At 42.5% G+C, this 16,142-nt stretch overlaps 1 protein-coding gene and 1 pseudogene across 5 annotated transcripts in view; both read left to right on the top strand.

Annotated features, from left to right (window-relative positions):
* Positions 1-16,142, top strand: part of TRPC7 (transient receptor potential cation channel subfamily C member 7) — a 124,410-nt gene that overhangs the window by 26,105 nt on the left and 82,163 nt on the right. For 3 of the 5 annotated variants that reach the window (XM_060093392.1, XM_060093395.1, XM_060093394.1), the window contains exon 2: positions 7,574-7,756. The exons of the other annotated variants lie outside the window; for them this stretch is intronic. In XM_060093392.1, the coding sequence (XP_059949375.1) occupies positions 7,574-7,756 (183 nt within the window). The remainder of the gene's footprint in view (positions 1-7,573; positions 7,757-16,142) is intronic. 5 annotated transcript variants of the gene reach the window in all.
* Positions 1,657-2,164, top strand: LOC132485827 (small ribosomal subunit protein eS4-like; annotated as a pseudogene).

Genomic DNA, 16,142 nt, shown 5'->3' with positions numbered 1-16,142 from the left:
AAAATGAATCATATTTCTATATACAGTAATGAATAATTAGACACCAAACATTTTAAAAATATTTCCAATAGTTAAAAAGTGAAATATTTATACAAGTCTTAGAAAACATATGTACACTCTAGACGCTGAAAGCTATAAAACACTAATGCAAGCAATCAAAGAAGACCTAAATAACGGAGAGATACACCATGTTCATGGTTTGGAAGATTCAACACAGTTAGGATGTCAGTTCTCCCCAAACTATCTATAGATTTAACATAATTCCAATAAAATTCAAAGCAGAATTTCTTGTAGATATGAACAAGCTTATTCAAAAATGAATATGAAAAAGAAAGGAATGAGGAAAGCCATAACTACTTTTTTAAAAATGGTAAAGTTGGAGGACTCAAAGTACCTCATTTTAAGACTTAACAAAGCTATAAAAATAAAGATAGTGGGTGTTAGTGAAAAAACAGATATACAGAACAAGGAAAAAGAATAGAAAGCACAAAATTAAACCCATACAAATATGGTCAACAATTTCTGACAACTGTGCAAAAACAACTTGATGGAGTAAGAATAATAATTCAACAAATGAGGCTGGAACAAATAAATATCCATGTGCTATAAAAGGAACCCTGACCTGTACCTTACACCTTATGTAAAAGTTAACATAAAATGGTTCATAGACCTAAATACAAAATGTAAACTATAAAACTTCTAGAGGACAACACAGGAGGACACATCTGAGACCCTGTGTTAAAAAAGATTTCTTAGCTTATGACACCAAAAGCATAATCATAAAAGAAAAAGTGATAAATTTGGACATCACCAAAATTTAAAACTTCTGTTTTTTGAATGATACTGTTAAGAGAATGAAAAGATAAGCCACAGACTGAGAGAAAATATTTACAAACCCTATCTCTTACAAAGGAATTATATCCAGAATATATATAAGAACTCTCAAAACTCAATAATAAGAAACTCAGTTTTTTAAAAAAACTAACAAAGGATTTGAACAGACACTTCATCAAAAAGATACAAAGATGGCAAATAAGCACATAAAAAGATGCTCAATATCATTAGCCATTAGGGGATGCAAATCAAAACCACAATGAGATACCACAACACAGAAAATAAATTGACCATGGAGAGAACATGGAGCAGTCAGAACTCTCATAATTTGTTGCTGGTAATTGGCAGCTCTTATAAAATTAAACATATACTTACTAAATACTCAGCAATCCCACACTTAGATATTTACCCTGGAGAACTAAAACCTTATCTTCACACAAGAACCTGTACATGAATGTTTACAGAAACTTTAGTCATAATTGTCAAAAACTGGGAATAACCAAATCCTTCAATGAGTGAACGTATAAACAAACTGATACGTGCATGCAGTAGATGTGAAATAAAAAGAAATGAACTATTAACACATTCAACAATATGGATGAATCTCAAAGGAATTATACTGAGTGAAAGAAGCCAGTCTCAAAAGATTATATACTATATGATTCCACTTATATGGCATTCTGGAAAAGGCAAAACTCTAGTGCCTCTTTGTTCCATGCCCAGCACAGCTACAGCTCACGGTCCCAAGAAGCACTGCAGCATGTAGCAGCTTCAAAGCCCTGAATCTGGACAAACTTGACTTGTCTGCTAACTCTGTGTCCATCCAGCAGTCCCCACAAGCTAAGAATGGTGGTCCCTTGTCACTTTCTTTAAGAAGAGACTTGAGTATGCCCTAGCAGGAGATTAAGTAAAGAAGATGTGCATACAGCAGTTCACTGAGATGGATGGCAAGGTCCACACTGATATAACCTACACTGCTGGTTTTCTGGATATCATCAGTATTGACAAGACTAGAGAAAATTTCCATCTGACTATCACACCAAGGGTCACTTTGTTGTTCACTGTGTTACTCCTAAAGAGGCCAAGTGTAAGTTGTGCAAAATGAGAAAGATCTTTGTGGGTACAAAAAAAGATATCTCATTTGGTAAGCCGTGATGCTGACACTATCCACTACTCTGATCTCATCAAGGTGAACAACATCATTCAGACTGATTTGGGGACGGGCAAGATTACAGATTTAATCAAGCTCAATACTGATAACCTGCGTGTGGTAACTGGAGGTGCTACCCTGGGAAGGGCTGATGTGATCACCAGAGATGAAGAGAAGTGAACAAATTCAGAGTATATTTTTAATATAGGGATTAGACATGAGCGAGAGAGAGAGAAGAATCAAGGGTTTCTCCAGCATTTTGTATTCTCCTCTCCAAGGGCCAGTCTTGCTCCCAGTCCAGTAACTAAAAACCACAAAAAGCCATAAGTCTAGAGTTTGAAATCAGTGGTCAAAATAAGGTGGTAACTAATTAAAATTACCATTTACAAGCTTTATTTTTATTGTCAATTTTTATTTATTTAGGTTTTTATTTATTTTGTTATTTGTGTTATTTCCTGTTAACTACACTAAGCATTTTACATTGTTTTGGTATTGATTCTCCCAAACATTATATGGTATGTATAGTATTACAGATTAAAAACTGAGATGCAGAAGAGTTACATGCCTTGTTCTATTTCCCACAACTGACAAGTAGTAAAAAAGAAGTTCAAACTCCAGGTCTTTCTGACTTCAAAACCTGTGCACTCATCTACTACACTATAGAATCTGCTGGGTATTCAAATATCCATATCCCAGCCCACCCTTTATTTCTCCAAGTTAGTTGAGGGTCAGCCCCAATTAAGTCTCTAGTTTTAAGTGTGTTAAGTAGAAGGGAACATGCTGCTCACCAAGAGGAAACATGGTGAGAGGGAAGAGCACAGGATTTGGGTCAGACCGACCTGTCTTGAATCTTGGCTCTACCACTTAGTCGCTATGTCATCTTAGACAAGTACACTGCTCTAATAGATTCAACAAGCATTTACCGAGTGCCTATCATGTTCCAGGAAATATTCTAGGCTCTAATGATACATTTGTGAACAAAACAGCAATGATTCCTGCCCTTGAGAAGCTTACATTCTAGTGAAAGATAGGGACAATAATTATAATAAATAACATGTATGGATGTCATATAGTCATAAGTACTATGAAAAAAAAAGCAGGAAAGGGTGATTGCAAATGGAGAAGGGTTACAATTTTTTAAAGACAGTCAAGGAAGGCTTCTGAGAAAGTGACATTTGAGCAAAGACTTGAAGGAGTTAAAAAAGTTGTTCATGTAGAGACCTGGGGAAAGAGCATTCCAAGTAAAGAGAATAACTAGTACAAAGGTCTAGTCCATGCCAAGTGTGTTTGAAGAATAGCAGGGGGGTCAGAGTGGCTGGAGTGGACTGAGGGAGGGAGAAAACCACAGGAAATGAAATCAGTGAGAGAATGGAGAGGCTAGATAATGTATGTCCTTATAGGACAGTATAATGACTCCACTTTTACTCTGAGTGGATGGGGAGCCACTGGAGGGTTTGAGCAGACCAGTGCCATGACCTGACTACTTTTCCTAAATGTCTGACTGATGTATGGAGAATAGACTATAGAAGACCAGGACAGAATCATAGAATAAGGGAGGCCAGTTAAGAGTCTCTTGGTTAGTCCAAGCAAGAGATGATGATGGCTTAGACCAAGGCAGAAATAGTAGAATTGGTGAAAAGAGGTCAGATCTTTTATATATATATATATATATAAATATATATATATATATATATATTTAAAGAAGGTAGAGCTGGTAGGATCTGCTACTAAATTATATGTCGGTTTTGAGAGGAAGAGAGGAATCAAGGATAAATCCAAGATTTTTTGTCCTGGACAACTGAAAAGTTGGGGAATACTAACAAGGTGGAGAAGATCAGGTCCAGAGTTAGTTTCATTAAGTTTGAAATGCCTATTTGGCATCCAAGTGGAAATACCAAGATGGCAACTGGATATATTTGACTCAAGTTCAGGAGAGAAGGCTGAGCTAAAGACATAAAATTCGAAGTCATCAGCATATGGATGGCATCTAATGACCTTAGATAGGATCACTAAGGCAACGAGTGTAAACAGACAGGAGAATTCAAAGGACTGGGCACATCTTTGGGGCATTCTAAAACTAAGACATCAGGGACACAAGAATTAATCAACAAAGATGCAAAAGTACTCATTCAGGAAGAAAAACCACAGAAAAGTATGTTATGCTAGAAGCCAAGTGAAGAATGTGTATCAAGGAGGAGGAAGTGATCAGCTATGTCAAAGCACCTAACAGGTCATGTAAGATGAGGACTGAGAACCAACCACTGGATTTAGCATATGAAAGTCACTTGTGACCTTGAAAGGACAGTCTCAGTGGAGGCAATGGGTAGAGTGTGAAAGCCTTACTGAATGGAATAAGAAAGAGTGTAAGGAGGACAACTGTCAACTATGAGTGCAAACAAGTCTAATGAGGAGTTTTTCTATAAAATGGAACAGAAAACTAGAGTAGTAATTGGAGAGGGAAGTGGAGTCAAGAGGAGTTCCTTCTTAAGACAAGACAATAGCAACATGTTTGTATACTAAGCCAACAGAGAAAGGGAGAAATTAACAGGGCAGGGGAGAGAAAGGAAGAGCGCAGGAGCCATGTCCTTGAGTGCCGTAAGGGACTGATATCCAACACACAAGTGGAGGAGCTGGCCTTAGACAGGAGCAGCAAGAGTGAGAAGAGGGAAGAGAGTCCATGAGCACAGATGGAAGTAGACTATGTGGATGGTGCGACCGTGTGAAGCTTCTCTTCCGATGAGCTCTATTTTCCAAGTAAAATAGGAAACTAGGAGGGGGATGAAGTGTTAGAAAACTGAGACTCAAGAGGTAGGAAATGCTTGTCTGGGACAGGGAGGAGGGTAAGTTGCCCAGGAGCGCCGCGGACTGCTTGAGGTTGGAGGTAGTGAGTTTACAGCACGCCTGCTCGGTGCAGGTGTGTGCTCTCCAGCCGTGCTAACTGTGCAGAGGCGGGAGCAGAGTAGTGGAGAGCTAGACGCAACCAAGGTCAGGCTTTCATCCAGTGAGGAGGACAAAATAAGAGGAGGGTAAGAGAGTTGATGTGTGCAAGGATGATGATAAAGACTACCCATGAGAGAGAAGCTCTGCAAGGAGGGAGACAGGGACCTGAGGGGGATGAAAACCAGTGAAAAGGTGGTGTGGTCAATGGCTTGTACGTTGGGTGGAATCAAAGGACTGCTAGAATTGGGGTCCCAGATGACAAAAGCTGGACATATAGGAGGTAGTGGTCAGAGAGAGGGAGAGCTAAAGTTAGGGTCATGGAGGAGCTGCAGTTACTGGGGATAACTAAGAGAATGAATAGTTGAGTTGGAGTTGAGGATAAGGTCACTGGAAAAGATGGTGTCAAGGAAATGAGAGGGCAGGGTAATGGAAGGGACATCTTCTTGGATACTGAAACCACCAAGAACAACAGCAGTTAATGTTGGGAGAGCGACAGTAAGACAGAAGCTAAAATCTTCAGTGAAGGTGAGAGAGTAACCAGAGATGAGTAAGTGACCAATGTAAGGAAAAGTGGATTCAGCCTGTTAGTTTATCTCTCTGAGTCTCAGTTTTCCTGCTTGTGAGCTGGAAATGCTGACAGCCCTTCTAACATGAGGCTTTCGTAAGGATTAAGTAAGATGATGGAGGTAGAACGGCTGTCACCCACTGGGCCTGGCAGACTTCAGTGTGCAGGAATGTGGAATTATTTGTAAAAGGGCACCTGTGAAGTCTTAGGTATATGTCTCATCTTTCCAACTAAAGTTGAGGAGTGTGGCTCAAAGGCTCGCTGAGCTCAGGGTTGACCCATTCCTCCTAATCATCACAGCTCCGCAGAGATGTGCGCCCATGGATCTCTCTGAGAGGCCTGGGCCTGGCATGACCCTCCCGTCTGTATCTATCCATACCCATGTCCATGTCATCTCTGTCTTCCTGGGAGGCCCAGGTCTGCCTCCTCCAGCCATCTGCAGACACCAGGCATGTTGCCTTCCAAACTGAGCGTCTAATACAGAAGGCAAAAAGCAAACCAGCCATTTTGGCTGCTCTGGTGTGTCTCCCTTTTTTATGGCCCGGCTAGCTGAAAGAGCCCAGCGAAGTGAAAGTCTCTAATGAAGTGATACCTTCTATTCTGAACTGCACTGAACCCAGAAATGCGCAGAGGCTCTGGGACGGCACAGTCTGACTTGCCCATGACAGTCTGCCTGAGCTGAGTGTCATTTTTCTACCCAGCATTTCCAAAACACCCTGCTTATCCCTAATTATATATAGAAATGAAGGGCAGCCACTCTTATCCGAAAACATTTTCTTGACCCTTTTCCTTTTCTTAGCAAACAAACACTTATCAACACTTACTTCTTTCTCTAACGTAAAGGGACATTTTGAAGCAGCAGTGCTGCAAGGAGAAATGAATCATTAATTTAGAAAAATTGTTGAGCTTCTGCAGTTTTTCAGCCTCCCATCTATCTGCTGAGGAATCCAGGTTCTGGAAAAGCAAAACTGCACTCCTATCTACCAACTACTATTTACCACTCTCAGGGCTTTCGACGTTGATTAACACTGAAAGTGACATTTGGTTCTTGTGTTGCTTCTGAATAGACTTGTTTCAACTAAGAAACCAATAAGGAAGCCTTTAGGGGAAAATATTTTTGGGGCGTAGTGGTTTGAAGGTGACATGAAACATCCTTTTGTCCAACATTTTGGATCATTATCTGGAATTGAAGCAGTGTGTTTTAGGGGAGAGAGAAGTTGGCATGTCACTAGGAAAGGCAGTCAGCCTCTGAAAGATAATTTAGAAACATATGCCTAGGGAGGAGATGAGAGAAACCCAGAGGCAACTCATTAAACAAAACAAAACAAAACAAAAAAGAGGTCAAGGTCTGAAAATGATTATTCAACAGGCAAGTAATTTAAGGTGTCATGATTTGCTGTACAAAAGGATCTGTGGTAGGAAAGGATTCTGTTAGATTTAAATTACATTTGATTTTTAAATTTATAATTTACAAGCAGATTTTCCAGCACGTTAAAAGAAAGCACACCTGTGTACATTTTTTCCCCAAATTTAGCATATCAGCCGTATCTTTCTAGTAAACTTCCTGTGTAGAGCACTTGCCATTACAGATTGGTAGTAAATGAGTTAAGTGATATTTCCATCAGCCTTAAAAGTGCATTTCCTTATCACTCCTCCCTCAGATCTGGCTCAAAATTAGGCAAGAAGAACTGCTGCTTTCAAAGAGCTCAGGGTGGGCTTTGGCAGGCATCAGAATTACTTAGATAACGAGGTTAAAAGATTCCTGGGCCTCATCCCCAGGAATTCTGAGTCAGTAAGTCTGCAACAGGGCCTGGGAATCATAGTTATAGCATGCACCCAAGGTAACTCTGATACAGGTGGCTGAGGAGCACACCTTGACAAATCTTGGCTTAGAGAAGATGCCCTCTAGATTGTTGTGTCAAGAGAAGTTGCCCTGCCTTCTGGATCCAGCATATCCTCTGGTTCCAACGCACTCTGTAAGCTCACGCTTGGTGGACAGTTTTGCTGATCAACACTGCTATGCTAGGCAAGCCCATCTGTGGGGTTCAGTGTGACACACCCCTGATTTCTCTTTATTCTGTTAGAACGATTACAGGAAGTTATCTATGCAATGCAAGGATTTTGTGGTGGGCGTGCTGGACCTATGCCGAGACACAGAAGAGGTGGAAGCGATTTTAAATGGTGATGTGAACTTGCAAGTCTGGTCCGACCACCACCGTCCAAGTCTGAGCCGGATCAAACTCGCCATTAAATATGAAGTCAAGAAGGTAAGCTTCCCCACTGCTCCCAGCCTTCCCAACTCCAGGGTTGCTGGCCTACCTTTCTGTTCATGCTTATTTTCTGTTCCCACAAGGGGATGGTAACAACACTGATTACCCGACTTGCCTCTAGACAGGGAACTTCCAGACTTGCAGGACTGCTCAGAGCTCCTTCCTTCACCCCCAGCCCACCAGGAGAGAGAGATGAATCATGACAGTTACTCCATGAACAGAACAGGCTTCAAGCCTGGAGAACAAAAGAGCAGATTTTCAACCTCCGAGCCACTAGCAAGGACAAGATTACAGTGAACGCTCCCATCAGCTAGCAGGCCAATTCCCAAGTTTTCATGAAAAACATATTACTCAGCTCTGTGAACAGCATTTATTGAGCTTTCCCTGTGTGCCTGGGGACTTGTGTAGAAAATGTCCTAGTGTAGAGGATTTGTGGAATCCATGGTTCTGGGAGGCTCAGAGGAATTTCACTCTCAAGGCTTATGAAAAGCTTTAATAGGAAGCATGATAGACTTTCAAAAGAGTAAGTACCCCCTCCTCAATCAAACTCAAGGTGTCTTTAATGGCCACCAGCACCCAGTAGCCCTCACACCCACAGTGTCTGGTCAGATTGAGTCCCTAAGGAGCAAAATTCAATTATGGTTCCACTTTGGATATACTCTGGATTCTTCAGAATCTGCTCTTATGTTAGATGACATCATTCATCCTGATGAAAACTGCAGAGCTCCAAAGATCCATATGCTTAAATACCAATGTGCTTTCCACATAAGCAAGATGGCTGATCAGTCTTTAAGGGTTTGTGGGTTTTTTTCCAGCTCTTTTACAGGGTGACTACTGGGGGGATTTCCAATGCCCCCAAATTGGCCTCTGGGCAGTTCCCCTCTTGTCTGATTATCTTAATTTGTGTCGGATGAACCATCTTTCAACAAACCACATATATCTGTGGTATTCATCTAGAGAGAGCTTCCAAGTTTGATAAAAATCTTCCTGTCCTTTTAATTTTAATAATAATCAAAAATTCTAGGAAAAATAGCTTTTTTCAAAGACTCTGAGTCCTGAAGATAAAATTGATAAATCATGGGAAAGGTGGCCTTAGATTAATATTCAAAAGCATAAAATTACAGGAGGGGAGGAGTCAGGCTGCAGTTTCAAGTATGTACAATCCTATTTACTTAGTGTAGGGAAACTCACTTTTTAGCTTATCTCAAGAGCTCACTGAGGCACTTCAGCAAAGCACAGCAATCCCTTCCTAAAGGTGCTGAGATATCCATGATCTTGGGGTTCAAAGAAACCCTGCAGAAGAGACTGCTTGGTAGTGAATGGTAACAAGCCTGAGTTTCTAGCATGTCCTTCCTTCCCCAAGCCACAGTATTCTCCTGCTTCCCAACACAGGGTGAAAGGTGAAGATGTATTTGACACCCCAAAGAAAAGATGATGTTTGGCATTTGCAGATGTACGTTCACAGTTTTGGCTATTCACAAGCAATTCCAACAGCCCATGAAAATGCAAGCATTCACCATTTTTCTGAAACATAAATCCAACTTAGCAACAGTCACTGAGGGTAAATCACTGAGCAAATCCAGAGTCTGGCTACCACTTCAGAGCCTATATGTTCCTTCTCATTGTCAACTACCAAGTACAAAACAGCCCTGGTAATGAATGAGAAGAAAAAGTGAAAACACTCTATGAACATGACAGTTTCGGTCAGAATAAAAAGGTTTTGTGAGGGAAATTATTTCCTCTAGTGGTATTTGCTAATTAGGAGAATCATAAAGGTCTCAAGAAATACTCATCATGAATGTCAAGTGTCTGCTGCAATCCATAGGTAGGAAGATGATAAATGACCTGCATAAAATGTCAGCCTTGCTCATTTCAAAAATCTCCAATAGGTAATTCTCTCAAACCACATATGCCATCATACAAGAGCAGACTCACAGTTTTCCTTGACATTTATTCTATCATGAATTACCAGCAAAAATACATAATATTTTAAAATCTTATTGATATTATAATGAGATTTCATTTTTAATTTATGAACTTTAGAATGCTTGCATGGGCACAATCTAACCCTGTGTCTTTTAATTATGAAACAACTAGCACCAAGGCTTATTTACACCTGACATATATATGTGTCATAAGGCTGGAATATAAAACCATAAAAAAATTCCTAAGGCTCTGCCACATATCAAATCAAACCATTAATTCAGTGATTAAAACAAACTAGCTGTTCTTGGCAGTTCCACGAGCTGCTAATAGGTGACCTTAAAAAAAGTTTTTGTGTTCAAATAAATTTAGAGACCTTGAGTTAATAAGCAGAGTCAAAAAGATTTCTTTGCTTAAAGACATTATAGAACCTTGATCATGCATTGCTACTCTAAAAGAAGAAGGGTACAATGTGTATTACTTGACCACAGAACTCCCCTTCTCATGGAGCATCTGGTGAAACTAGTTTTCCATGTAACAATATTTGGGAAACTCTAATACAGAATCAGCCTTTATATTTATGAAATGCATAGATCTGAGTGAAATGGGTGCCACTCTGTGGCTGGTACTGCACCCCAGATCATGCCCTTCATTTGAATGTTTGCCTCTCTTCGGGCATCACCCTCATGTCTGGTCCTCTGGCTGCCTCAGCCATAATGTCAGCCTCCGTTACATAAAGACAATTACCCCACCATGGCACAAGGGACCACCTGGTAAAGAGGAAGGAATGATGAAGAGGGTGTCAGGAGACTTCTAGCATGATTCTTACATTTAATGACCACATGGTCTTGGATAAGTCTTTGAAGCTCTCTGGGCCTCATTCCCCTTCTGAAAAATAGGCATATACACTTTTGCTTCACAGGGTTTCTGTGAACTTTCAAATGAACTGATATGAGGGTAAATGCTTTGGAAACTGAAAAGGTCTCTACAGCTCCACAGGGAAGCATCATCACTGTCATTCAGTGATGCTATGCTCCCCTTTCCTTGGGACTAGAGGGGTCCTTTTATCCCCAGAGACATTCCCTAGCTTGTCCTTTGTTATCTTCCCAGAGAATGCTAGAAATGTCCCCCTGGGTAAGGACATCATCCCTATAGCCAATAACTCCTCCCCCAAAGACCAAAAGGCCTTATGAGGATATGGCTGTTCTCCATGACTTCTGCCTTAATAGGGTGACTCAGCCTTCCCACTGTGTTTGGAAGGCAGTGTTGGAGAAGTGGCTAAGAAGGTACCCTTACAGGTTAATCACAGTCCAACCACTTATTAATGGGGTCACTTAAGCAAGTCACTTAGCCTCTCTGTGTCTCACTTCCCTCATCTATAAAGCTTGGTTAATAATACCTACTTTATTGAATTGTTTTAAGAATCAAATGGAATAAAGCATGTGTGCCTCAAATAGCCCCAGGCCTCACCAGTATTAATACACACATTGCACTTGGCTTAGAGTCAGTGTTCACATTACTTAAGACATTTCTGTTATCCATCTCAGTCCCCCCCAGCCTTTACAGGCCACAGTCCCTTCAGAAGCCAAGCATGCCTCATGAAGAAGCAAGGATGCTTCTTCCCCATACTGAGTCACAGCGAAGCCCAGAAGCAATTCTACCTTTGCTTCACAGATAAAGAAAACAATCCCTCCAGCTTTGGCCTACAGCCCCAGTATATATACAGGCCTTGGTCTTCTCCCCCAGGGCCAACCTGAATGACAGACATCTTGCTGACTCCTCCACTTCTAGATCTGTCTCCAGGGAACATGCAAAAATATCCTTCTTAAAGGCTCTCCCCTCCCCCTGCAATATCAACTCTAAATAAATGCTTAGGGACTCTGAGTCACACCAACCGCGAAGACCTAACCAGTCTGTGATTCATTCAGGTTCAGCTGGCCCAGTCTGCACCCATAAAGAAAGATCAGTGCAGTGTCTGGCACATTGTCATTGCTGACTGACTGGTACAGAGACAAGATGCTTAGTGCTCTTTTCAGCTTGTCTAACTGAAGACTCACATCGGGGCCCTTCACTCTCATCCCTTCCTCTGTCTCCTCTTTATCGCTTCTTCATTTCTAGGCTTACAGGGAGGCTATTTTCCTTTCTTTCCCCTATGTCATCTCTTCCTCCTTCCTGACTTCAGGTCTGCCTTAATGAGGATCAGGTGCACCTCCATTCACTGAAAGAACTTTGTGGGCATGTGTCCTCCAGGTTCAAAGCGCCAAAGGAGAGTGAGACAGGAGACCTGGGAGGTCCTATTTTCTACAATAAAAGCCTTAACTCCACCTGTAGAGGAGATGGAGGCCCCTCTGGACATAATTAAGCCAAGGTCTGCTACCAAAAAACATGGGAACACATGAATATTTTGCCCAAAATTATATCACTGTCATTGCAGAAAGCATGTCTATTATTAGGCAATATCACCAATAAGGGTGGTTAGTTTAATCTGACAAGTTGTTTTAGCCACGGCCTGTAAGCCCTACAGTCACTGATCAGCCTGCGGGGGATCCTGAGGAAAGTAAGACACAGTCTTGCCCTCAGAGAGCCATCAGTGTGGTGGGTAAGGTGCAGACAGACAGGCTCTGACCACAGCAGCAACAGCCTCTGCACTTTGCTAGCTGAGCAAACTAGAGTTCATAGCAGTTGCCTCTTTCAGACCCCAGGTGGCCCCCAGTTCTAGCATCTTGACGTGTGGCTTCATTTGGAGGATGCAATCATGGTACCAGCCATCTTTCCTTCCAGCTGATGAGACCCACCCACTCTCCTCAAGAAGCAGCACCACTCAGCAGAGCCTTCCAGATCCCAGAATTTCAGAGGTGCCCTTTCCTGACTCTGCCAAGCTCCTGGGTGATTTCCTGGACCAGAAAGCTAGTATCACATGAAATAAAGACCTGGGACAAGACCATGGGAGGGGGAAGGATGCAGGCAGAACCCTCACTAGCCCTACTTAGTAACACAGTTCCCTTTTTCTTCACACTGCTGTGCTCAGGAAATAATATCCTCTGTGATTTTCATTCACTGGCTGAGTCATCATTTAACTAACATTCACTGATGTCTACTACATCACCAGCTCTGTGTTCAGCACTGGAGAGACTGAGAAGACCCAGGCCTTGTCCTTGAGGGGGGTTCATGTAGCACTGGAGAGAGATGTGTGAACAAAGGGTCACAATCCTGTCTGAGCAAGGCAAACAGGAATGGGAAGGGGGCAGCATGGGGGTCAGAGGAAGCACTGACCCGCTCAGTCTAGACCTCAGGAAATGCTTCCCAGAAGTGGAAATACTTGAGGTGGGGCTTAAAGGATGAGAGGTTCTGGTAGGGATGGCAATTTAGGTAGAGAGAGGTTAAAGTTAAAAAGCCACAGATATCTTAGGAAGAGTGGCACGTTTAGGAAAGGAACATGTTTAGAGGGGGATGTGGCTGAGGCTGTACTATTGTGGGAAAGAAACAAACTGGAAAGTTTGTCAGCAGCAGATCCTTGAGGGTATCATATGCCATGCACGAGGAACTTGGACTTTATCCTGCCAGCACTATCCAATAGAATTTTCTATGATGATGGAAATGTTCTGTTTTCTACTGTCTAATATGGTAACCACTAGCCTCATATGGTTAATTCACACTTGAAATGCGGTTAATGTAATTATGAATCTGAATTCTTAATTTCTTAATTAATTAAAATTTCAATAGGCACATGTGGCCAGTGGTTACTAAACTGGACAGTATGACTGTATATCCTCATTCATGCATTTAACAAGCTTTCTCTGAGTGACTACAAAGTATGCTGTGCTAATCACTGGGGATGTGGTAGTGAATAAAAATGATGTGATATGAACCATGGTGGGGAAGATGGATATTAATCAGAACATCACACCAATAAACTGTAATGTTCCAACTGAAGTCAGTGTTATGAAGCAGAGAAACATGGTATTACAACTTCTAAAGGCAGATATGACCTAATTGGGGAGGTCAATAAAGGCTTCTCAGAAGAACTCACGCTTGCTCTGAGAAAAGTTAACCAGAGGTGGGGAGGACATTTCTGGCAGGAAAAAACATGTTCAAAGCTGTACAAAGGCCCTGTGGTGAGAAGAAATACAGCCTATAAGAGGGAATGAAAGAATGTGAATGTGGCAGAGTCAGAAGGCATGAGGAAGAGTGGGGTGTGGGATGAGTCTAAAGAGGCACACAGGAACCAGACCACGCAGGAACCAGAGGCTTGTGGACCATGCTAAAGGATTTTGTTTTTGCTCTTTTTTAAGGAACAATAGGAAGCCAGCAGATGAATTTAATCAGGGGTGGTTTTCTCAGGATAGAAAGCCTCTGAGAAGGGCTGAAAGGCAAAAAAGGTGGGTATGGATGCAGCGTAATTGTTGAGCAAAAGGGACAGACTATTAATCAAGGCAGGTAAAGTTACGCTGTGTTAACAAGCAAAACCAAAGCTGTATTGGCTTTTAACAAAAAAAAAAAAAACAACCACATTTATATATTGCTCATCCTCTTTCCATCTTGCAACAGAATTCAGAGGAATGCACTCAGGAACCCAGGCTGATAGAAATGCCACCATCTCAAATGTTTCCACCCTGCCAAAGGGAAATCCAGCCCTGGAGAGTCTCACACCAGCAATTAAATGCTTTCACCTGGAAGTGACACACATTGTTTCTGCTTACAACTCACTGTCAACAATTAGTCACATCACCCACCCCACCACAAAAGGGGCCAGGAAGTGCTGAATAATCCTGCCATGTGTTTGAAAGGAGAAAAAAAAATGGAGCTATTTGGTAGACAGCACTAATGACCACCAACAGGAAAAAAAAGTTGAGGAAATTCATATTAAAAGCGTCAACGTCTCTATAAATAGGAAGCAGAATCACCCTCTGAGGTAGAAGGCAGCCTGAAAAAAGATTTTTTTTAAAGTTTTGGGAAAAATTCTGTGGGAGATGGGAGAGAGAGCTGAACAGTAGACCCACTAGCCCAGCCAATACTAGAGTCTGTAAATTCTTTGCAACAGCCTGTGTTCTTAACAAAAATGGAAAATATCTACAAAAAATGGTAACATACCAAGTCAGTGTCCTCCGTGAACCTCAATTCCCTGCTGTGAACTTCATTTCAAGATTCCTTCATAGAGATGGAGCCCAGAAGTGCACAAAATGTGTCCACAGAGGAGAATACCAAGGAGGGAGGGGCAACCTTAGAGGGGAGGGGTGTGGGGGGAACATTCCACCGGCATCACCACCCTGTCTAATGCTGGGCCAGGGCCTCTAACAACAGCAGAAGTCTGTTTGTTCTTTCCTCCAAAAATCACCATCTTGTGCACATTTTACAGTCATGCCATAAGGTGGCCCATTTTTCTACCTGGAAAAACTCCCATAAGAAGAAAACAGAACGTGTTGTGTAGCAATTTATAGTGTCATGGCCAGGAGCGTGCCGGCTCACGCTCTCCGCTTACTAAATATGTGGCTTTAGTAACCTGTCTCAAGTTACTTAATCTGCTGGCCTGCAGGAGCCCCTTGGATAAGGCAGATGCTACTCCAACCCTCAAAAGCCTCCTGGCCTAAATCTGTGCTAAGAGAGACAATGAGGCTCAGCAGTAGATGCACAACTGGCTGAAACCCCTCACCCTAGTGTGGTGACCACAGGTGGGGACACTGGAGACAGCACCTGACCTCTACTGGGGTTCTGTTTCATTTCCTCCGTCTGCAGAGAGCACAGGGCCAGCGAGCAAAAGGAATGTGGGGACACTGGGGCTTTCTAGAGGACGCCTGAGAGGCCAATCAGACGCTCACATGCTCTAAGCAGACATTCTCCCACTGTGTTTTCCTGCTGAGGCATCATTTCAACAGATGCTCAGAGTTAAGAAGACCAGAGCTGTCACAAACACAGTCTGGCTGGTCAGGCACGACCCCAAACTGTGCTGCAGGATGCCCAGGAGCTGCCACACGCTGCTGGAATCCATCGGTATCGAAAGCATCCATCAGTGTCCTCTTTGGGGATTCCTCTCAGCACTCTCGTGGCCCTAGCTGGCACAAAAATGACCAATGCCCATTAATCTCTTGGCTCAGAGCGGCTATCTTTTTTTTTTTTTTTTTTTTTTTTTGGCCATACGCGGGCCTCTCACTGTTGTGGCCTCTCCCGTTGCGGAGCACAGGCTCCGGACACGCAGGCTCAGCGGCCATGGCTCACGGGTCCAGCCGCTCCGCGGCATGTGGGATCTTCCCAGACCGGGGCACGAACCCGTGTCCCCTGCATCGGCAGGTGGGCTCTCAACCACCGCGCTACCAGGGAAGCCCCAGAGCGGCTATCTTTTGCCTAGGAAAAGTAGTCTTGTTTTTCTCAAGCAACAATCCTAAGAAGAACTAACACAAGTATGTATGTACTCCTTTTCTGCCTGGAAAAACTCTCAGGAGAAGAAAAATAAACCCTGTTGGGC

This window comes from Mesoplodon densirostris, chromosome 3 (genome assembly GCF_025265405.1).
Source record: "Mesoplodon densirostris isolate mMesDen1 chromosome 3, mMesDen1 primary haplotype, whole genome shotgun sequence".
In the NCBI taxonomy this organism is placed as follows: Eukaryota; Metazoa; Chordata; class Mammalia; order Artiodactyla; family Ziphiidae; genus Mesoplodon; species Mesoplodon densirostris.
The sequence above is the reverse complement of the archived record's forward strand: the minus strand, read 5'-3'. Positions and strand labels throughout refer to the sequence as shown.